This window comes from Artibeus jamaicensis, unplaced genomic scaffold, assembly GCF_021234435.1.
Source record: "Artibeus jamaicensis isolate MK-2021 breed Jamaican fruit bat unplaced genomic scaffold, CSHL_Jam_final contig_958, whole genome shotgun sequence".
In the NCBI taxonomy this organism is placed as follows: Eukaryota; Metazoa; Chordata; class Mammalia; order Chiroptera; family Phyllostomidae; genus Artibeus; species Artibeus jamaicensis.
In genome coordinates, this window is record NW_026522022.1 from 420,411 (window position 1) to 442,816 (window position 22,406).

The 22,406-nt window shown below is 61.2% G+C and overlaps 1 protein-coding gene across 1 annotated transcript in view; it reads left to right on the forward strand.

The window, feature by feature from the left end:
• The window catches only part of MYOM2 (myomesin 2), a 43,588-nt gene extending 21,533 nt beyond the window's left edge, over positions 1–22,055 (forward strand). The window contains exons 17-37 of the mRNA XM_053655379.1: positions 473–594; positions 2,235–2,422; positions 3,847–3,973; positions 4,236–4,414; positions 5,455–5,569; positions 5,963–6,119; positions 6,213–6,319; positions 8,212–8,256; positions 8,669–8,805; positions 10,412–10,556; positions 10,667–10,726; positions 12,429–12,496; positions 15,077–15,190; positions 15,342–15,429; positions 15,942–15,980; positions 16,948–17,053; positions 18,054–18,217; positions 18,437–18,473; positions 19,831–19,853; positions 20,430–20,485; positions 21,481–22,055. Coding sequence (XP_053511354.1) covers positions 473–594; positions 2,235–2,422; positions 3,847–3,973; positions 4,236–4,414; positions 5,455–5,569; positions 5,963–6,119; positions 6,213–6,319; positions 8,212–8,256; positions 8,669–8,805; positions 10,412–10,556; positions 10,667–10,726; positions 12,429–12,496; positions 15,077–15,190; positions 15,342–15,429; positions 15,942–15,980; positions 16,948–17,053; positions 18,054–18,217; positions 18,437–18,473; positions 19,831–19,853; positions 20,430–20,485; positions 21,481–21,804 — 2,401 coding nt within the window. The 3' untranslated portion in view covers positions 21,805–22,055. The remainder of the gene's footprint in view (positions 1–472; positions 595–2,234; positions 2,423–3,846; positions 3,974–4,235; positions 4,415–5,454; positions 5,570–5,962; positions 6,120–6,212; positions 6,320–8,211; positions 8,257–8,668; positions 8,806–10,411; positions 10,557–10,666; positions 10,727–12,428; positions 12,497–15,076; positions 15,191–15,341; positions 15,430–15,941; positions 15,981–16,947; positions 17,054–18,053; positions 18,218–18,436; positions 18,474–19,830; positions 19,854–20,429; positions 20,486–21,480) is intronic.
• The last annotated feature ends 351 nt before the right edge of the window (positions 22,056–22,406 follow it).

Below are 22,406 nucleotides of genomic sequence, written 5' to 3' on the forward strand. Positions count from 1 at the left end.
GCGTGCGGCGGGGGGGGGCGGCCCCGCAGCCCCGTCCCAGGCAGGGCACGGTCCTTCACGGAGGTGACGTCGGTGATGGGCACAGTGTCAGCCGTCGAGGCCTGAGCCCAGTCTGACTTCACCGTCCCGGCCCATGGCCCCTACCGTGTGAGGGCTTCTCTCTGAGTTTGCCTCGCATGGCGGTGAGGAGGGCAGCAGCAGCTGTGACCGACCCTTAGTCCAGACAGAGGCTGGACTCTCGGGAACACAGGGGGGCACAGGGCGGCGGCTCTGACCCTGAGCGAGGCCCTCGGCTCGGCCTGGGCTCGGCCCCCTGCTCTCCGCCCCTGCATGTTGCTTCCAGTGAACCCACTAGGAATGGGGAGTGGATGTGCCCAATGCGTGTGCCGGGCTCTCCAACAAGCCAAGTCCCTTCCCTGGCTGTGCTGGCGGGGGGAGGCCACCCGCGGTACCCGGGCACCTGCATCCCCAGGTTTGTCGTGCACGGCCTGACGCCCGGAGAGCAGTACATCTTCCGAGTGAAAGCTGTGAACGCCGTGGGGACCAGCGAGAACTCGCAGGAGTCCGACGCCATCAAGGTCCAGGCCCCACTCAGTAAGCGCCGCCCCCCCCCCCCCCCGGCACCGGCCCCGGGTGTGCCCTCTGCACGAACACACACCCGGGGGGCCGTTGGGGTTGTCAGAGGAGGAGAGGGCTCAGCCGTCCCACAGGGGACGTGCGGTTCTGTGGAAGCTTCTTGCCGGTTGCTCCTTGTCCCGGATGTGCCAGCGTGGGCCGGCGGGGGAGTGACCGTGTGCCTACCACAGGGGAGATGCTGCGGGAGGGCAGCTGGGTCTCCCAGCTCGGGACCCACATTCACGCACCTGCTCTGGCCGCGGGTGCTCCTTCCCAAGCAGCCTCGGGGACCTTGAGCTGTTCTGGGTTCCGGGAACCGTCTCGAACGGTCCCAGCAGCTTCCACAGGCTCGTGTGACCTGGTGGCTCCGACTGAAGTCACCATAAAACGTCTCGACTTTGCTGGAACTGAGCAACGCAGCCCCAACTCACCACACGCGTCCCCGCAGACGGGACGTTCTGACACAGGGTGTCCTACAGGGCATGTCCAGGGTCATAGGATGATCTTTTCACTTCTGAAAATCATGTTTCGCTCCTCGACTATTTTTGCCTCCAAACCCATTTATCGTTTTTAGCAATTAAGTTTTCTTGCCCAATGAGGGCGTTTCTAGAATTTCTGGAAATTCTAGATGAGACTGAGGTGGGCGAAGACAGCAGAACGAACCAATCACCCTTTTGTCTTGAGGGCACCACCGTCCTCTCCGTCCTCCCAGGAGGGACTTCTAAACAGTCCTGTCCACTTGTTCGAGTCACTCCTCTGAAGAAAGCCAATTGTTTAGGTTTTTTGCTGCACTGTGAGGAGCTCATCACAGTGTGCCTGTAACTCAGGGAAGAAGGACACCCGGCTGCAGGTCACTCAGAGTCGGGGTGAAGGGGGGACCCGGCAGGGAGAGGTAGCCCAGTTCCCAGCCTGGAGGCTTCATCCTCACAGAATCAATCTGAGGTCCTCAACCCGGCGGGCGGGAGGGGGACGTACTGGCCTAGACAGTGTCACTGTCGGAGGGGTGGTCTCGATTCCCCTTGAATGTCAGGAGAGCCCCCCAGGTCTTCCTCAGGGCAGGGGGAGCCTTGTGCCTCCGATGTCCAGGCCACTTTCAAACACCCCGTCGCTCTGGTGCTACTGAAGGGACAACGCCCAGGACAGGCGCTGTCAGTTGCCGTGTGTATAAAGCGCCTGTTTGCCCAAATCTCTGAGGGAAAAGTAAGGGTGTGCGTTATACAGGACTGTGCTGATTCTGTATCTCCATGAATGCTTTTAATTCTTTTGTTTATGTATATGCCTTTATAATACTAAAAATTATAGAATTCTTTTATCACGCAAAAAACAAGTATCAAAATAGAAACAAATAATTGAATTAAAAAACTAAAAGATTTTCTTCCTGTGAGTTTGGGCCCACACATGGGTGGGTATTATACACAGGAGTGCATCATACCCAGCAAAATACAGTCACTTAGAAGTAGCTGCAAACTTATACAGTTTGTAAGACTTTCTTAACAAGGGAGATGGAAACGCGGACAGTTGGAAGGGAGGGAGGAACCGAGGCCCAGGGCTCTGGCCGAGCCCGGTGGCTGCCGCGCGGGCCACAGGCGGTACCCAGACTGACCTGCGTGTCCCTCCAGCCGTCCCGTCCTACCCCTACGGGATCACGCTCCTGAACTGCGACGGCCACTCCATGACCCTGGGCTGGAAGGTGCCGCGGTTCAGCGGGGGCTCGCCCATCCTCGGCTACTTCGTGGACCGGCGCGAGGCCCGGCACCGGAGCTGGCACGAGGTCAACACCATGCCGGTCACAGAGCGCATCCTGACGGTGGGTGTCGGGGTTCGCCTGGGTGACCCCACATGGCGGGCAGGGTCCTTCCTTCAGTGTCCCGAGGTTTGGTCACTTCAGATGATTCAGTCCAGAAACAAAAATGGATGTAAGGAATTCACAGCCTCATGAGGTCACGGGGCTGTAGGACTGGGTGGGTCTCAGGGAGCAAGTTTTTCTTCCTGAGAAGCAGGAAAGAGGAGGGTGGGCGGGTGAGCATGTGGCAGGCACGGCGCTGCTGTGACCGGGCGCAGCCTCTGCGCTGGGCCCCGGGCAGCCAGGGCCTTTCCACCCTGCGCCTCTGTGCTCTGGTGGTGTCTTGTGACAAAGGTGTGTCTGCTGCTTGGTGGCCACCGCCTTCCTGAGAGACGCTTGTTGTTCAAGCCTGCGGGTGGGTCACCTGTGAAAATAAGTCCAGGTGAAAGGAGTAGAAAGAACCTCAGTTTGGGGTAAGAAGGATTGGAACCCAGTCCAGATGCAAACCCTGAGCAGCCAGGGGGCTTTCCCTCCCAGTTCTCCGAGCCTTCCGGAACCTTCGCCCCCCCCACCCCGTGAGCAGTGGGGGAGGAGGGACGTCTGCCCCCCAGGGTCCCGCCCCCCGGTCCGTGGTAGAAACACGGGAGGAAGTGGTGAGGGCCCTGGGCTCACGGCTGCCACAAGGGCTGACGCGGCAGCTTCAGGGGGTCACTCACGCTGTGAACGGGGGCTGTCGTTGGGGGAGATGCTTGCAAGGTCTCACCTCCGTCTGGCAGAGGGTGCTGCTTCCTCTGGCATTTGGAGGTAGTATCTGTGTCCATCATACGCTTCACACATGTGTGTGACGTGTGGCCAAAACTCAGGCTGAGTGTGGCATGAGTGACCTGACACCCACAGTGCCTGCTGTCCCCTCTCAGGCCCGCTCTCCGAGAAAAGGGCCTGGTCACCTCCTGCAGGCACAGAGAGGTTAGGTCCCTGTGCAGTGGGCAGGGCCCTCTGGCTCCCGGACGGGCCACCTGCTGGGAGGCAGGGCCGGCGGTTCTGGTGAAGCCCCGCCTCGTCTTCAGGCCGAGCAGGCCGAGCAGGCCCCGTGGTGGCTGCCGAGCAGCCTCGTCCCCGGAGGGACCTGTGCTGGGAACAGGTGACAGGGAGCCTCCTGTGATGGCTTTGAGGTGTCCCCTCGAAGCAAGCAGGTGTCCTGTGTCCCCTCGGGGAGGGCGTCCCAGAGGTTCATGTCCCTCTCCACCGGGGGACCCCCGTCCCCCCTGTCGGAGGCTCCATGGAGTGGCTGCCACATGGCAGGCGGGTGGGGACGTCCTCCGGTGAGGTGTCACTCACCCACGAGGTCCCTCCCTGCTGTCCTCATTCTATAAGTCCACCACAGACCCACCCTCCACCTGGGGGACGCGAGCCGGCTTCTACTTCACCTGCTAAACACAATCCCACAGGTGGACGGCCTGACCGAAGGCTCCGCGTACGAATTCAAAATCTCCGCCACCAACCTGGTGGGCGTCGGGCAGCCCTCGGACCCCAGCGAGCTCTTCAAGTGTGAGGCCTGGACAGCGCCGGAACCGGGTGAGGGGCCGCACTCGGGCACATGGCCAGCGCATGCTCCTTGCCCCCGTGGGGACCGCCCCGCATCCGTGCAGCCTGCAGTGTCCGCTGGGCCAGGCTCCTGGGCCTCAGTCGCTGGGCTGCCTGTCAATGGGGCTGCTGGACGTGGGGCCAGACTGTGCCCCGCCCCCGTTGCTGTGCTCAGGGGCCGGTGTTGGAGAGAGGCGTCCCGGCCAGGTGGCGGCCCCTGCGTGCACGGCACTGACACGGGCCCCTGTTTCAGGCCCCGCCTACGACCTGACCTTCTGCGAGGTCAGGGACACGTCGCTGGTGCTGCTCTGGAAGGCCCCGGTGTATGCGGGCAGTGGGCCCGTGTCCGGGTATTTTGTGGACTACAAGGAGGAGGGTTCCGAGGCGTGGACCACTGCCAACGAGGCGGCCACTGCGAATCGCTACTTAAAGGTGGGTGCTGACCCGCACCACAGACCCGAGGGGGAGCTTGGGTCGCCAAGCTGCGGCCGGGGGCCTCGGCCACATGCCTGGTTTCTCCCCAGCACGCGGGGTCGGGTGTTCTGGACCGGGCTGAGCTGGCTGGGTGGGCGCGGGCCTGCGTGCGCCCCCTGCAGGTGGTGCGTGTCCCCTGCAGGCTCCGTGCAGGCCCCATGGTGCGTTCACTCCGTCTGCGGGGTCGCTACCTGACAGCACGTGGGCACACGCCCCACATGCGGTGTTACCGCCGCTGACGGAGCTGCGAAGGGAAGTCGCTCTGTCCTGCCTCCAAATATCTCTGGTTCTGCCCTGGAGTGCACCGGTCCCTGGGGCCAGCGCGCCTGCTGTCCCGAGCCCGTCTCCCTGGCTGGTGGCCTGTGGAGACCTCCTCCTCTGGGCTGTGACCTAGGTGACCAGTGTCCACCCCTGCAGAGCCAGGCCATGTCCGGCCGGGGCCCTGGTGCCCGGAGTGAGGGGGCAGCCGCCTCCCGGGAAACAAGACCAGTTTTCCCTGACTGAGTAAACCCGCTGCTGAGGGTGCCGCTGGACAAACGCGTTAGGAGTGTATCGAACGCGTGTTCTATTCCCGGTCGTCGACGTGGATACAGCAGCACTGTCAGCTCGGGGGCGAGGGGCCTCGATCGGATTTCGATGTGTGCCAACGATGGGCCATTTGGCACAGTCGGGGGCACTTTTGAGACGACTGCGTGTTACCCGTGGAGGGACGCCCACTGCTTCCGCACCCCAGACACCCCGGGTCGGGGCGGGAGGGTCCCGCTCTAGTGCTGCTCCCAGACGCGCAGAGAAGAGAGACGGGGGTGTGTCAGAGCCGCGCAGGTCCCTTTGTTCCTGCCCAGCCAGGTCCGAGCGGGCACCTGTTCCAGCGAGGCACACGCGGCAATTCCGGCCGGAGGAGGGCGTGTCCTGTTCACAGAAAGGAAGCGTGTTCGTTGTAAAGCGTGAGAAACAGCCTTCTCGCGCGCACCCGTGTGACGTCCCCTCCCCCACCCCAGGTGTGTGACCTGCACCACGGGCAGAGCTACGTCTTCCGCGTGCGGGCCGTGAACACCAGCGGCGTGGGGACGCCGTCAGACTCGTCCGAGCCGGTGGTCCTGGAGACCAGGCCCGGTGAGTTGGGGGGCGGCCGGGGTCCGGGCGTGTGAACAGCCCACTGGGTGCTCAGAGCTGTTGGGTCGGCAGGGAGATGGCAGGTCCCCGGGGCCCCCACAGGGCAGGGCGGGTCCCCGTGTGCGGGTGGTGGCGAGGTCTTCGCTGGGGGCAGTGGAGCAGCGATCCCAGTGCGGGGGGCCGACTCAACACGGACACAGCCTGAGCCCTCTGCCCCCCGTGGGCTGCGGGGGTGGTCGGCTGCCCCACGAGTCCCCAAACATCCGAGGGGGACGGCAGGTGAAGCTGGAGATTCCCTGAGCCACCCCTGGGCCCGGGCCCCCCTCGGGGAGAAGCGCCTCCAGGGTGCGCGTCTCTCGGGCTCTCGGGCTCACTCGTGTTCTCGCGCCGCAGGCACGAAGGAGGTCGGCGCCGGTGTGGACGAGCAGGGCAATATCTACCTCAGTTTCGACTGCCCGGACGTGACGGACGCCTCGCAGTTCACGTGGTGCAAGTCCTACGAGGACATCACGGGCGACCCGCGGTTTGAGGTCGAGACGGTCGGGGAGCAGTAAGTCCCGCCGGGCAGTGGGCAGCGGGCAGCTGTGGCCCCTTAGAATCGCGGACAGACACGAACCGTTAACACCCCTCCGTCCTCCTCCAGCTCGAAGCTGTACTTTAAGAATCCGGACAAAGGGGACTTGGGGACGTACTCGGTGTCGGTCAGTGACACGGACGGCGTGTCCTCCAGCTTCGTCCTGGACGAGGAAGGTAACCTGGTGGGTTTGGGATGCAGGCAGGCTTTCTGAGGTCGGCCCCGAGGGCTCATCTGCCTGGAGAAGGGGCGCGAGTTCGTGGGGGGCGGGGGCGGTGCGTGCACACGGAAGACCGCCTCAGAAACCACGCAGACCCTGCTGTGCACCCTCCTTCCGGGACGCGGCTCGCACACGGCTTCCACAGCGGGAGCCGCAGCCGTGTGGGCAGTGTGGCGGGCGGGGCGGGGCGTGTTAGCCGATAAGCCGTGAAGTTAATGGGCCAGACGCGGGAGAGAAAGAGTGGCCCGTGTTCCCTCCCAGTGTTGGGCAGTCGGGGTGACAGACACGGTCCGGGTGTTTGCGTCTAGTTGTGTGTGTGAAGTAGCTTCTGACTGTTGTCCTCACGACCTGGCCCCACGAAGAGAAGACGGCAGGGGGCGGTCCTCACCGGGCCCAGGAGCCGGCAGTGGCTCCTCATGGGTTCCTCCCCGAGACTCGGAGGCTCCTGCGCGCGCCCCGCCCCTTCTGCACGTGGGGCCCCTTCCCGTTCTTTACATGTCGGGCTGGGAGGTGTGGCGGACTGTGCAGCACTGCACGGAACCCTCAAATGCCCGCGTTTGGGGTCTTAAACAGCGTCCAAGTCCCCCAGTCCTCAGCTGAGGTGTGTGACCTCTCAGATGCCTCAGCTGGGGACGCAGACCCTCCTTGGTGGTGGGCACTCAGTGGGCGGCGTGCTGGGGGCGTGGTCCCAGGAAAGTGACCCCGGCTGGGTGCCGGCGGGAGGGCACAGGCCGACGTCCGGAGAGGTGGGGACACAGCGTGGGGACGGCTGTGGGCACCTGCCTGTCTGCCTGTCAGAGGCAGGGTGAGGTTGGTCAGCTCCTGCAAATGGAATAAGACCCAGCAGGGCAGGAACGGGGCCCGTTCTCTCTCCTTCCTGGGGTCCGCGGGGGGCTGGCCCTGAGTCCTGCTCTCCAGGCTGCCTCTTCTGACCCTACCGTGTGGTCTTCATGGAGTTTTGTACCCTCAAACATCCTTAAATAATTCTTAAGATCGGCGCACTCTTCCGCACCCTGTAAAGGTTGCAGACTCTTCGCTTTAACTCTAAGTTGTTGTGAAGGATGAACGTTCCACATATTTTATGTTGAATGTGGATGTGAAGGACCTTAACATATTTCAGGCACCCTTTGCACCCTCAGCAGGAGCCCACTGGGTTTACAGAAGGTCCGACCAACGGGCCTGAAGGGGAGGGTCCGTGTCCACCACCCGACTGCCACCCGGACGGAGGTCACGTTCTGTCAGGAAAAGCCTGGCTTCGTTTCTCGGTTCAGACAAACATGTTCGCACACAGCTTTGTGACCGCTCTCTGAATTCCAAATTTTGATGATGGGGAGGAAGGAAGGAAAAGGGAAGAAATGAAGAGAAGGCTTAGAACCTTCCATTTTTGTGGGTCTGCTCTCGGGACTCTCTCAGGAGCAACGCGTCCCGCTGTGGGATTGGTTCTTCCCGTGCTAACCCACCAGGGTGACAGAGACGTGGAAGAAGGAGGTTCTGAAGGGGCGGCAGCCCCGGGCCACCAGCGTGTCCTCACTCAGGGAAGGAGGCCCCGGGGGGTTTGGAGTCTGGAAGCAGACGTCCCCTCCCGGGAGTCCACCTGCCCTTCCACCTGAGGCCTCTGCCCTAACGCTTCCCACTGTGAGGGGGGGCGACTCTCTAGTTCCCTGGAGACCGTAGACGGTGCTCGCAGGTCAAAGTCGCCCCCGTCCCCTCTCCCTTCTGGTGGGAGTTTCTCTCACATCCGCAGTTCAGCTCCGTGATGTGTGTCTCTGGGGACGTGGGCCCCAGGACTGTTTGTGAGCTTCTGCGTGTGCCCGGGAAACTCAGTGGACACGTGTTTCTTCCTTTCAGAGTTGGAACGTTTGATGGCCCTGAGCAACGAGATCAAAAATCCCAGTAAGTGGGCCGGGGCTGGGCATCGTGATGGCACCAGGCAGGTGGCCCGGCCCTGTGCGGAGGTCGCTGGGCCGCAGGGGAGGGGTCCGGTTTCCGGTCCGGCCCCCAGGCTTGGCCCCTGTCCACGTAAAGCAAGTGCTTGCAGACATTTTCATTGCCTGGGGAGTGTTCTGAGTTTGGGGTTCAGTGTGCCTGCTCATCAAATGGGACCCCCCGTTGCGGAATCAAACTGGACCCAGGGAGAAAGCTGGGCGTGCACACCCAGCTCCCCCAGCACGGGCTGCAGACTCAACAGGCCTGCTGGGCTTTGTCTTTTGGGGGGTTCATAATAACCAGCGTGGATGTTTCCCACAGCGCCCCGGTCCTGTCCCTCGGGGCTCCCACCTGCTGACCTGCACCCCCTTCCCCACAGCCATCCCCCTGAAGTCGGAGTTAGCGTACGAGGTGTTTGACCACGGCCAAGTTCGCTTCTGGCTGCAGGCGGAGCACTTGTCCCCAGACGCCAGCTACCGATTCGTCATCAACGACAAGGAGGTCTCGGATGGCGAGGTGAGTTCCTGGGTGTGGGGGGCACTCAGCTCTGTGGAGCACGTCCTTGGCTTTGCCGTGGCAGCCGCTCACTTACACTCGACACCGAGTGTGTTCTGGTCCCCATCTGCCCCGCGGAAGGTGGGTGTGGGAGGTCGGCAGGGTGAAGGAAGGGGAGGTGTTCGGCACGTGGGGAATGGCACTGGCATTTCCAACTGGGCAGGTGGCGTTTCTGTGTTTGCTGGGGGTCCAGGCCTGGGGCGGGGGCTGGGCCTTGACCCACTGAAATCCCGAAAGCCGTCTTTGAGTAAACAGAACCTGGGGCTCCCAGCTGGCCCCCGGGGACTCGGGGCCCTGTCTTCCTTTCCCGGTGGGTGTCGGCCTTTATCCTGCAGACAGGTCCCGATTGTCCATCGGGCAAAGGGAGATGTAAACACAGACTCGTGGACATTATCCTTTGAGTTGAAGAAACGCAGGTTCAGTTAGGGGACAATACAGGAAAATGTGGAACTGCAAGAGCGCTGAGTCGGTGCAGGGCACACTGTCCGAATCCAGGGGGGGCTGAGATTTGGAGACGCCGGCGTCGTTAGGAGGGATTTCAAGGGAGCTGGCTCTGGGAGCACGCCCGAGGAGGGAGAACCGGGGCACGGCGGGGCACAGGCACCCCGCTGTCTGCACCTGCCCAGAGCTGGTGGCAGTGACTGGGCCGTGGACGCCGCAGGAGCTGGTGGCTGCTGAGGGTGCCTGGGAGGGCACGGTGGGAAGGACGGTGAGAGCTGGCCCGACCTCACTCAGCAGCCTCTGGGGACCCGGCCAACCTGGCGCCCTAGATGGTCAATGAGCCGATCTGCACGGGCAACAAGCAGGGGACACCCATGCACACGTGAAGAGAAGCCCCGGTCGGGGGTTTGCCAGCAACGGGGGTGGGGGGTCCCAGTTCTCAGGGACGCATCCTCCGGTGACACAGGCAGGAAGCGAGAAGATGAACGGACCCAGAGTCCTGCGAGGGGGAGGCGGGGGGGGGGGCACGTGCCTTACTGAGATCCAAGATGGAGTCCAGGAGTGTCCCCCGAGCTCACCCTGGGGGCACAGGGCTGGTGTTCCGGTGAAGCCACCGGCGTCAGGTGCCAGGCGGGGGTCCGTGTGCTGGGGCTCAGGGACACGAGAAGCGTTGAGTGTGGAGACGCTCCAGCCCTCCTGCAGCCTGTCCTCTACACCGCTGCTCCCTCCCTCGGGGCCCCCGCACCCGGTCAGTGGCAGCGCTAGAGGCCTCAGGAGCCGGGGACAGTGCCGCTGTGGCAGCCACCACAGTGTGGATGTGGGTGCACACGGCTCTGTTGTCTCGGGTTAGCTGCGTGTCCGGGGTGCGAGTCTCGCTGTGCCGGAGCCCTGGTGCCGTGCCCCCACCCCCACTGCTGGCAGACCCCCGACCGGGGCTTCTCTCCACGTGTGCATGGGTGTCCCCTGCTTGGTGTTTGGCCGGCCGGGGTGGGGGGTAGAGGGCGGAGCTGCCCCTGGGTCCTCGTGGGCACAATCCCGTAAGGCCCCAGGCAATGCAGCGGCTCCGTGCGAGAGCGGAGCTGCAGGACGGGGCCTCACTGCGGGACTGTCCCCTCCCGGCCCCCAGGCCCACAGGATGAAGTGCGACAAGTCCACCGGCGTCATCGAGATGGTGATGGACAAGTTCACCGTGGACGACGAGGGCACCTACACGGTGCAGATCCAGGACGGCAAGGCCAAGAGCCAGTCCTCGCTGGTGCTCATTGGGGACGGTAGGCGCGACCGCGCGTCCTCCCGGGGGGAGGGGGGCTCCCGGGGGCTCTGCTGACCAGAGGCGCCAGAGCGTTTCCTGTCTCTCTTCCCCCTTAAACGTTGAATTTAGCTTTCAAGGCCATCCTAGAAGAGGCTGAATTCCAACGAAAAGAATTTCTCAGGAAGCAAGGTAGGTGTGTGACTTGCCTGCCACCCGGACGCACGAAGCTGAGACTGGGGACGTGGGCGTGTGTTTAAAGCCCCCGAGGCCTGAACGCCGCTTTCCCGGTCCAGCAGTCCCACCGCTTCCGGCCTCCAGATGCCGGGGGGCCTTTCTGCTCTCCACCCTGCTCCTTCATCTCACCCGGTTGTTTACCTCGTTCCCACCTCTAAAGCCCCAGAATGTAGTGTTTAGCGTCCCGTTGGCCGTAACTGCCCCGGCCGAGGAAACTGCCCCTGGCGTGGCCAGGCTGGGTGGCCAGGCTCGGTGGCCGACTTGCTGACTAAGTAACTGACTAACTAGTCTCTCACCCACGCCAGGGGAAGATTAGCTCCCCAGCACTCACTTCTGGTAGGCAGTCCTCTGTGCAAAACGCTTTAGTGTCTGTGTGTCTGTGTGTCCGTCTGTTGGAGAAGGGAGATTCTCCTCCCACCGAGTGGATGGTGTCTCCCTTGGTGCCTGGCTGCCCGGTTCTGGAGGAGCCACAGCTCAGGGTGGGTGATCCCGTGGCCTCCATGCCCCGGCCCCCTGGCTCACCTTACATCCGTTTTGACTTTGAGCCCCTGGGCCTCTGGCAGCATCTATAAAACACCTCCTGTAGGCAGAGCTCAGTTCTTACCCATGAACTTGGGAGGAGCCGACCTTACTTACAACAGGGTAGGGAGGAGGGCGGGGCCTCAGGCAGGTCCAGCACTTTGACAACAAAGGGGAGGGGCAGCGGCCGGTGGCCGGGGTCGCTGACAGGCTGTGCAACGGGGAAGAGGCCGTGGATGTTGTTCCTGTTGCCAGGAGCTTGCTGTTTTACTCAGGATCCTGGGAACGCGTTAACTTTAAATAGTTTAGCTGTTTGACTGCAAACAGTGCATTTTAAATACATGGTGTTTTAAAACGCACCCTCACTAGATGGGAAAAAAATGGATCGATTGCAGAGCCTGAAAAAGTAGCCCAAGGGCTTATTTTTCTATGAGATTTTTTAAATATTGGATTTCTGTGCCTTTGAAATAATTAGAATGGGGATTATAAAATATAACCTCAAGACATTCTTCTTACTCTTGTTGTTCATAGTTATTTTTATTGTTAGTCGTCAAAGATATTTTACTTCACTCATTTCTACATTAGGAATTTGTTAACTTTATAGAATACATTTATGTGAAAGGAATAATAAGTACTTTAAAATCCGCCTTGTATTTTTGTGTTGAATGAGCTCACGACGGTGCTACCAGTACATGATTTACCTCTGCACTTGCTGGTATTTTAAAGAACTGCGGGTAAAGCTGCATTTGATTCTAAATGTCACATGTTTACACGGCTGCCGAGCCTTGTGGGGGGAGCACGGCCCCTCCTTCCAAGGGCACGGAGGTGGGACGTGGCAGGAGGCGGACCGGCCGGTGGGGCCGCACCCGGGGACGCGGGTTTCAAGCAGCGTCAGGGCCACACGCGAGTGGGTTTCATCCTGAAACCTGCTGTCTCGGTTCCCACAGGACAGCTGTTTCCTTTCACCCAACACACACACAAGTCCATACATGTGTACATGCACACGTGTACAGACACACCCACACCCAGTGCACGCGTGTATACACATCTGTGTGCACACATGCACATAGCATGAATGCACGTGTTCACGTGTCTAACATATACTGTTCCATCTCACTTCTTCACACGCCCCCGACAGGCCCTCACTTTTCCGAGTACCTGCACTGGGACGTCACGGAGGAGTGCGAAGTCCGACTGGTGTGCAAGGTCAGAGGCGGGTCCAGCGAGAGGAGGGGGCGGTGCACTCTCTCCGTGTGCCCCGAGAGGCCCGCAGCGGCCTGGGGATGGGGCATGGTGTTGGGTGCGGCACGGGTGGATGGGGCATGGTGTTGGGTGCGGCACGGGTGGATGGGTCCCGGGGACGTGTTCGTTCCCAGACTTTCAGTCTCGTCTTGGTTCCCCGGGACAGATGACCGCGGCGTGCAGACCCAGGTGGGCAGTTCGTAAAAATAGTTACTTAAGATGTCGGTGAGCAAATTTATGAGGGAGCCGTGAGGAAGTGTGGCCACGTCCAGGCTGCTCCTGCGGCTTCATCGGGAAGTAAATGTGTGTTTGGGGGAGAAGAGGCTTCTCTGGTTTGGTTGTAAGGATGCAGCAAGACAGGCGCTTGCTGACCACTGCCTCTCAGTCTGCACGGGGGGAAGCTTTGGTTCGGGGGCACCTGCCGTGGGGCCGTCCCGGGGAAGGACAGCGTCCGGTGGACAGCACTGGGGGCGGCCCTCCCAGGGACGTCCGACAGCACCCTGCCTTCCCTCACTGCAGTGCCTTCCAACTCTGTAAACAGGACAGTGGGGGAACCGGTAAATACGACGTGCACTCTGAGTATTTTGCAGTGGAGTGCGGTTGATTACCTGTGCCCCTGCCCCCCCGGGATTCCGTGAGCCTCTTTCTGCCTAGTTTTCGCCTGTAACACTTTGACAGGTGGCCATTTTTTGAGTTTATGTGTGTCAAACCCATGGGGAAGAATTTATGTGAGTGCGTGTTCTTGTGAGCGCACAGAAAACCATTTCAAAGGCACAGGGCAGGGCAGGGACTTTGTAAACAGAGGAGGCCTGGTGGGGTCCCCCAGTCAGCTCACGTGGGGCGTGGGGGACGGTGCCTTTGGAACGTTCGGGGCAGGCGTGTGCCTCACGGTGTCCCCGCGGCCAGCTTGCTTCCCCTTCCCTGCACGCCGCTGTCCATGCCAGCGGACCACAGGTGAAGGGTGGTAGCAGGAATCACTGAGGGTTGCAGAAGAGACAGGTGCCTTGTTCAGGGGCATGGGGACCCAGCTACAGGACAGGCAGGTTAACCGAGGACACCTGTTCCAGAGAACGGACGTGAAGGCCACTGGAACGGCGTTTTCCTGGTGCCTGGGAACACTCGGTGCCGAGTTATGACCGGGCACAGGTGGGGGCTGGGTTGCCGTAAAACGGACTGGGGGAGGGTTTTGAAATGTCGGGCTCAAGGCCTCGCCGGCTGGACCTGTTTGGCGACAGCCCATCCTGCAGTTTATTATCAAATTGTTACCAACTGTAGTTCTGACGTTCGAAGGACCATCCATCCAACTCCCCCCCAGGCCAGTGGGGACCCACCTGCACGGATTCCCGCACACTGTGGGCTCTACCTCCCCTCCTCCGTCCAGCGCGTGGCCACGCCTGGGGCACAGGTGTAAGACACACAGAATCCCGCCTGTCCTGGGGCCCGTGTCCCTGCTGTCCCTGCCTGCACACACGGCAGAGCCACAAGGAAACCTGCCCGGGTGTCTGCGTGTGCTCTTGCCCTCTCGGTGTTGAGTCCACGTGGGTGGGACTGCAGGGTCGTCAGTCCGCAGAGGCCAGTGTGGTCAGTACCGTTCGATCCTACGGAACCAGAATTTTCTCTCTTCCGTCGGGCGTGTGCCTCAGGGTGCGGAACCTGAGAGGCCGCCTGCCTTTGGAGTTCTGTGAAGCTCAGTTCAAGTTCAAGCTGAGGTCAGAGATTCCAGGGAAGGGAGGCTCTCAGCCCCACTGGGCTTATCTCGGGAGAAGGTGTCTTTGCTTCCATGTAGACAGATCTGAAATGTCACACCGCCAAAAAGCAGCCACCAACCCTGTCACAGACCCCTAAGTATATTTTACATTGCTTAAATTCTTTTAAAAAATTTAAAATATATTTTATTGATTATGTTATTATAGGTGTCCCATTCCCCCTCTTCAAAAGTGCTTCCTAGATAAGGTCAAGTTAAAGGAGTTCATCATCACCAAGCCCTTATTACATGAAATGTTAAAGGGACTTATCTAAGAAAAATAAGATAAAAAACATGTATAGTAAAATGACGGCAAACTCACAATTATTAACAACCACCCCTAAAACAAAAACAAACTAAGCAAACAACTAGAACAGGAACAGAACCACAGAAATGGAGATCACATGGAGGGACAGCAACAGGGGAGTGGGAGGGGGAGAGAGGGGGGAAATGTTCAGAGGATAAGTAGCATAGACAGTCAGTAGAATATTCGAAAATAATGTTGCTCAGAACTTGTTTGTATCACCGACATTCCACATGAACCAGACGCCCTGCCCGATTCCATGGGCTGGCACAGTGCAGAGTTCCTTCCTTGCGCGTGTGTAAGAGCTGAATTATTTTAGATGCTGGAACTTATAAAACTATTTGCCATCGTTATGACCGGCGGTTTTTCTGGGAGCCTCTGAGTGTGTCTAATAAAAATCGGTTCTTTTTAAGGGCTGTGATTTAACACCAGAAGAGACTTTTTTCCTTATGTGCCAGGCGATCCCCATACCAAATGTAAGGCTTCTGTCCTCCAGGTCGCAAACACCAAGAAAGAGACCGTTTTCAAGTGGCTCAAGGACGATGTTCTGTACGAGACTGAGAGCTTGCCCGACCTGGAGAAGGGCGTCTGTGAGCTGCTCATCCCCAAGGTACACCACGCCAAGCCACGCCACGCCACACACACCAACCCGGGGCACCTCGGGCCTGCATGGCCTCCCAGTTTGCACCCCGAATGTCCGCGGTCTGCAAAGAAGGCGTGTATCACATTTTACTCACACACGGGGTGCGCTTCCTTTGTAGATGTCCAAGAAGGACCATGGCGAGTACAAGGCCACCTTGAAAGATGACAGAGGTCAAGATGTGTCTGTCCTTGAAATATCCGGCAAAGGTAAGTGGAAACTTCCCTGTGCTGCCGAGAAGTGACATTTCATTGACGGGGCAGGCATGTTTTGCGGCGCCTTCCGGCGCATCCTGGGCTGTAGCTCGCCCACCTTGTGGGCAGCAAAAGGAAGAGATTGGTAGGCTGGGCACATTCAGAGCTCTCTCAGCGTTTCAGAAAAACGGGAGCTATCGGTTTGGGTGTCCGTGAGACGTCATTGTAGCCCATCATCACAGGCCCTGTTTCGTCCCATTTCTGATGCAGTGGGTGTGACCGAGGCCGAGACAGGGGGACTCAGCGACACAGCTGGGTTTGTGTCGCGTGAAACTCGCTTGCTCCTCATTAAACAGCGGGCGGTGGGCGGGTTCGTCGCACCCGTCAGCCGGTTGTGGAGGAATCTGCGTGTTAGTGTTTCACCTTCTGAACGCACACCAGGGTGTCCCGTGTCGGGTTAGTCCACGTGAAAAGGCAGCTTTCGATGGGAGCTCTCTCACTGACGCTGCGTCTGCTTCCTCCCCCAGTGTACGAGGACATGATCCTGGCGATGAGCAGAGTCTGTGGTGAGTAACGCCTGCTGGTTTTGAAGTCCCCTCGGGGGCTCACTCCCTTAATTCGGGGGACTGGTGGGTGTCGGCCATGGCAGGGGGTCGCTGGGCTCCAGGTGCTGCCCCCAAGGGTCCCGATGACGTGGCAGAGCTGCCACCTGCCGGCCTAAGTGGTGGTTTTGTCGAGGGCTTTTCAGCGTTAGATGGCACGTGTCTCACAGACTGGCTCACACATTGCACATCCCGGGGGCGTGAACGTGCCCTTTACGTTTCTGCACTCACCACGCCGACGTGTGAGGGAGAATCGGGCTCCAGGAGCCGGGTCGTGCGTGGCGTCCCCCTGAGCCAGAGCTGGCGAGGAGCACGGGGCTGGATGGGGGTGCACCGGTTTCTGCAGAGCCTTTGAGGGGACCCCACTGAGTGCCCTGAGGACAGGGCATGTTGCCGAGAGAGGCCCAGTGTGTCCTCGGTCACTTGGTGGATTCCCAGCAGGTTGACAGCCCCTCCTGGGCCCTGGGCAGGAGTCTCGCCTCCCGACCGACAGAGGCAGGAACTGACTCCCAGCCACGCAGCACCTGTTCCTAAGCCGTTACCACTCACGCTTCCCTCTTCCACCGTGAACGTTTTCCTCTGCCCGACTGTGTCCACTGCCGCAGGACGGACAGCGTGGGGGACGAGGCCCTGGGCCCGGGACCTTGGCGTGAAGCTCTGCCCCGTGGGCTACAAAGCGCATGCGGGGTCACCAGAACCCGCACCGCCCACAGCTGCGGGCACAGACTGGCTTTTCCAGTATCGGGGAGTCTCCTCTGGCCGCACTCTGACCGCGTTCAGCAGGGTTTTCCAGATCATTCTGGTGGCCCTGCTTGTTGAGTGAGCGAATGTGACTTGGGAATGCACGGGCCTGGGGCGCGCGATCGCGGCAGGGAGCCGGGGCGCCTGTGCCGGCGGTGGTCCTGGAGCTTAGTGTGGCCGCTCCCCGCAGGCATGTCGGCCTCCCCCCTGAAGGTGCTGTGCACACCGGAGGGCATCAGACTGCAGTGCTTCCTGAAGTACTTCACCGAGGAGATGCGCGTGAACTGGTACCACAAGTGAGCAGGGCCCAGGGCCTGCGGGCTCCATCCCCCCCGGAAACGAGTGCTCTGGCCGGGGAGGGTGGGGCAGGGGGGACGGGGACCGACTTCCTCGGTGTCTTCTTGGGGACACGGGTGACTCCCCAGTGACAATACCCTGTGTCTGGAACTCAGTGGACAGCCCATCCCCAGAACACACTTTGGAGGCCACGCTCCAAACGCCGGGGCTGTGGCCTCCCGGTGGACTGGGTTACCGAGGACAGGACCAGAGTTAGCCCGGGACGCTCGTGGGGGGAGGCAGGCAGCCAGCGGGGGAGGTCTGCACGCACAGCAGGTTCTGTTTCCCGTTCGTTGCCCCCCTCCGCCGCCCGTGGGATGTCCATGCTGAAACTCTCGCTGCGGGGGTCCCCTGAGGTCTCAGCGTGGAGCTGAGTGGGGTGGCCAATGCCAGAGACGCCTGCCCTCATCCTGCAGTGCATGGGTCCTTAGTGGGTCACATCTGTGGAACAGGCTGCAGTGGGGAGCACTGAGGGAATTCAGGGGACAGCCCTGCTGACCCCAGGCCACTGTGAGCGTCCTTGCTGGGCCGCCCTTTTTAAGGCTGAGTGAAGGGATGAACCACTTCTGTTTACCAGTCAGTCCCCCGTGGGCCTGAGCGATGCTTCCCCCTGCTGGCTGCTGTGCGTAGTGCAGCTGTGTGCAGTCCCTGCTTCTACGTCTTGCCGGGTTCACAGCCAGGACTGCGGCTGCTGGATCACATACGATTAAGAAATTAGTGCCACAGGGCACAGAGTATTTTAAAATCCACCGCGCTGTGGCCAGCGTGCCCCTGTTAGAAAACAGCGGGTCTTTAAAAACCTGGTATCGTCTCAGAATTTGGGAGGTTTCCCGGTGGCTGCGGTCAGACAAGGCGCCCCAGCCCCAGCCCCAAAGCCCAGCGCGGCCCGGCAGCGCCTGGCGCACAGCCGAGGCTCCGAACGCCAACGCCGGCTGCGCCCCCTGCCCCGTCCGCTTTCAGAGACGCCAAGATCTCGTCCAGCGAGCGCATGCGCATCGGGGGCAGCGAGGACACGGCCTGGCTGCAGCTGTGCGAGCCCTCGGAGAAGGACCAGGGGAGGTACACCTTCGAGATCTTCGACGGCAAGGACAACCACCAGCGCTCCCTGGACCTGTCTGGTCAAGGTGCGGGCCGCCGCCCAGCGTCCAGGAGCCGGGCCTCTGGGGGCCGCTCGCGATGCGGGGAGGGAGGCGGTGGGCGCCGTGGTTTCCCTGGGAGAAGTGACCGGCGGACGTCAGCTCCCTCGTGTGTCCGGCTGCGTTAGGCAGATCGGGGAGCGGAGCCCCGGAGCTGGGGGTGAGCGCGGCCCCGCTGCGAGCCTCACTCCGACTGTTTCCTTTCAGCCTTCGAGGAGGCCTTCGCGGAGTTCCAGCAGCTCAAGTGAGTGCGCGGGCTGCGCGGGCGTCCCGCGTGGGGCGCTCCCGTCCCCTCCGGTTGTTTGGGCTGAGTGCGGGGACTTCTCGGGCGCCCGGGCGGCCCGGGGCGTGTCCTTCCCTGGGCACGGGGACCACAGTGGGGACCACGGCGCAGGAGGGCGGCCTTTCGTGTGGACCGTGAATGTGTCTGTTAGTTGACTCTCTAGAGTCCTGGTAACCCGTGTGGGTTTAGGTGGTTAAAATGACGAATTTCTGAGAAAGTCATGATTATGGCAACACCTCATGAAGAGCAATTTTTTTTAAGTTACATATTTAGGTTCTATTTAAGATTTTATTCTTTAAGAGCATTTTTAGTTTTAGAGCGAAACTGAGAGGAAGGTACAGAGATTCTCCACAAACCCCTTGACTCCCCCCTTCCCACTTCCACGCACAGCCTCCCCTCCATCTGCACCCCCACCCGACGGGGCAGTCACAACGGACAAACCTGTGCTGACACGTCAGCAGCACCAGAGTCCACAGGTGACGTCTGGGTCACTCTGGGTGCTGTACATTCTGTGGATTTGGACAAACGCATGATGACACGTGTCCATCATTACAGCATCTCACAGAGCAGACTCGCTGCCCCAGACCCTCTGGGCTCCATTTATTCATCTCCCCCCAGCCCCTGGCAACCCCTGACCTGTCACCATCCCCACAGTCTCGCCTTCTCACAGGCTTGGACTCACACAGCGTGTGGCCTTTTCAGGAACACTGGCTCCTTCACTCGGTCACATGCATGTCAGGTTCCCCCACGTCTCTTCCCGGCTCGAGAGCACAACTGTTCTCAGTGCTGAGTAATATTCCATCATTCAGAGCAGCTTTAAAAAAATAGCTTCGGCTTTTTAAGTGTGTGTCTGAATTTTGGAGCGTCCGAAACAACAATCGCGGGCCCGCACGGCGTCATCCAGTGAATGTGCAGAGAACGAATGAGGGCTAAATCAGGAACCGCATTTTCAGACGTGTCTAGAGCTCTCGAGTGCAGTCCGGTGAAGTCAGTGAGAAAGAAAATCGCTCCAGCCCCTGAGTCTGAACGCTGAGCCTCTCTGTGGGTGTCATCAGCTGAAAGACGGTGTCTCCTCCCAAACCGGGCAGTGGGGACTGGGGAATGCAGGTCGTCCCTGGAACGAGAGTCCAGCCGGCCAGCGGGTCCTCCAGGGAGAAGGCAGGGGCTCCGCTCCCCCGCCGCCTCTCGCCCAGCCTCTCCCCTGCGGGGTGCGGGGTGCGCGGTGCGGGGTGCGCGGTGCGGGGTGCGCGGTGCGGGGTGTCCGTGCGTTTTTCTCACGACTCCTCTGTTCTCTCCCATCTGCCCCTCGCGCTTCCAGGGCGGCTGCTTTTGCAGAGAAGAGTAAGTGCCCGGTGCCCCTTGTGCGGAGAGGGGCGGTTCGGAGGATTGAGTGTGTGTGTGTGTGTCGGACGCTAACCACAGACGGTCTCACCTGTCGGGCACCCTCCGCACCTGTCCTCTGAGGCCACCCCTCTGCTGCCTCTGTCCCTCCTGCACTCGCCCACCCGCTCCGTGTTGGTGGACGCGATGGCCGGTCGGGTAGAGCCCTAGGAGGACTCACAGGAGAGGCCGGGACCAGAGCGTGTCCGACACATGCGTGGGGCCTGAGCCGTGCCAGGCGGTGCTGGGAGGCCCCGGGGTGGGGGTGGTTCCGGAGCCGTGCAGGGTGGGCAGGAGATGAAAGGTGTCTGTCCGGGCACTGCGCCGCCTCGCTCACCCACTGTCCACACCGCACCCCTCCACTTCCCGACCGAATCCTCGTGGGCCGGGGGTGTGCCTTCCTGTCTGCAGAGCACCGCTCACCCCCTCCCCGTCGCAGACCGCCCCTCCCCCGGAGCCAGGTGTGGGCCCATCGGGGGCCTGCAGGGGCGTCTCCTCCTGGAGGCTGCCCTCAGCTGACCCCCTTCCGTGTTGCAGACCGTGGGAAGGTGATCGGCGGTTTGCCTGACGTGGTGACCATAATGGAAGGCAAGGTAAGGACAGACAGACAGACAGCAGGACCCTGGGACCCGGGTGCTCTGCCGGGACCTGGAAGTGGGGGCGAGTCCCTCATCGGGGGGACGGGGCACCCCAGCCACGTCCTGCTCGTCCCGCTGCCTCTGGTAACTGTTGTGTTTCATGTTCTGGTTCTGAATCCGAGACCACCTTCATGCCCCCGGGGACGGGCTGCGTGACTCAGGCACCGCCCAGCCGCGTAGAGGCAGCTGTTGGTCCCTTCCCGGGGCGTCCACTGGGGTCTGTTGTCTGGTGTTGGTCCCGGGGCTGGTCAGGCCAATGACCGACCGAGGACGGGGGACACATTCACGGGACACTTGGCCTCTTCCAGTCAGTGCGGGAGGGAGAAGAAACCGCTCTGCAGGGTTCAAGCCCACTTTGGAGGAGATGCTGGGAGCTGTTTCAGGCCTTTTCACTTGTCCCCTGTTGGGGGGTTGCTGACACCGAGTCCCCACGTGTCTGGTGCGTCAGGTTCTAGCTCAGGGTCACGGGACGGGAGCGGAGGGGAGTTCAGTAGTGGACACACAGAAGTGGGCAGACCTTTCCTTCAGCAGCTAGAGAGCCCGGCACCGAGGCCGGTCGGTCACAGGCCTGTGGCCGAGACGTCGCTGAGAAACCCGCGGTGGCCACGGACACAAAGGGGGGCAGACTCCGTGTCCCCAGCAGGCTCCCTGGGTCTGATGTGAAGGACACCGAGAAGCAGGCCGAAGTGTCTGCTGTGAGCCGTAGGGGTGTCCCGCTGCCTTCCAGGTCCCCGGCTGGCTGTGGCCGCGGGTCACAGCGGAGGACTCGTAGAATAGTCACTGCCGGTTTTGCCCCGGCTTGTGCCCTGCTCTCGGGGGGGCCCCGGGGCCTGGCCCGGTGCTTCCGCACACGAGGGCCCGTTGACTCGCGGACGATTCGAAGGGACGGCAGGGACCCCGAGTGTGACGGGCCCGGCCGTGCGGGGACCTGACCGCCCTCCCCCCCACAGACCCTGAATCTGACCTGCACGGTGTTTGGAAACCCCGACCCCGAGGTCGTGTGGTTCAAGAACGACAAGGACATTGAGCTCAACGAGCACTTCTCCGTGAAGGTGGAGCAGGCCAAGTACGTCAGCATGAGCATCAAGGGCGTGACCTCGGAGGACTCCGGCAAGTACAGCATCAACGTCAAGAACAAGTACGGGGGCGAGAAGATCGACGTGACGGTCAGCGTGTACAAGCACGGCGAGAAGGTGCCCGACGTGCAGCCGCCCCAGCAGGCCACGCCCCAGCGCCTGCCCCCGGCCGCCGCCTCCGGCCCCGCGGAACCCTGAGCGTGGTGGGGGCCGGATGTCCAGGCCCACGCGCTCTGTGCGCGGAGCCCCTGGGGTCCCCCGTGGTGTTTTCATCTCCGTTCACTGCTAGTTTAGGTGCCTGAGTGGACGGCGGGGGCTCTGGCAGCATCCTGTCCTCGCCTGGGTCTGGCCTCCTGGGGCTGACGAGGTCCTGGCTGGAGCCTCTTGGGCCGGTGTGACCTGGTCACTCTGTGTTTTCTTGCTTCCAACGAATAAACCTTTAAGAGGCAGCTTGTTGTGGTTCTTCTGTACCCAGTCGTCTGAACTACACCCTCTTCCTCGCCTGTTCAATTACGACTGTCACACAGGGTCACAGTGGGGGGACCCTAGGGGGTGGGCGTCAGCCCTCTGGACAGGTCCCTCCTAACCTCCACCCCTCAGGGCTTGGTGGCAGGGTGACGGAACCTGGCCCGAGAAGCACCCACAAATGACCGTCCCCAGGAAGCCAGACACCTGTGCAGACTGAGAAGCACCGCGTGGCCGTCACATTTGGGATCCAGGGTCTCCGTGGAGGAAAATGAAACGCATCGGCGGCCGTGTTCTCTCCTCAGTCACGTTTCAGTCACAGTTGACGTACGCAG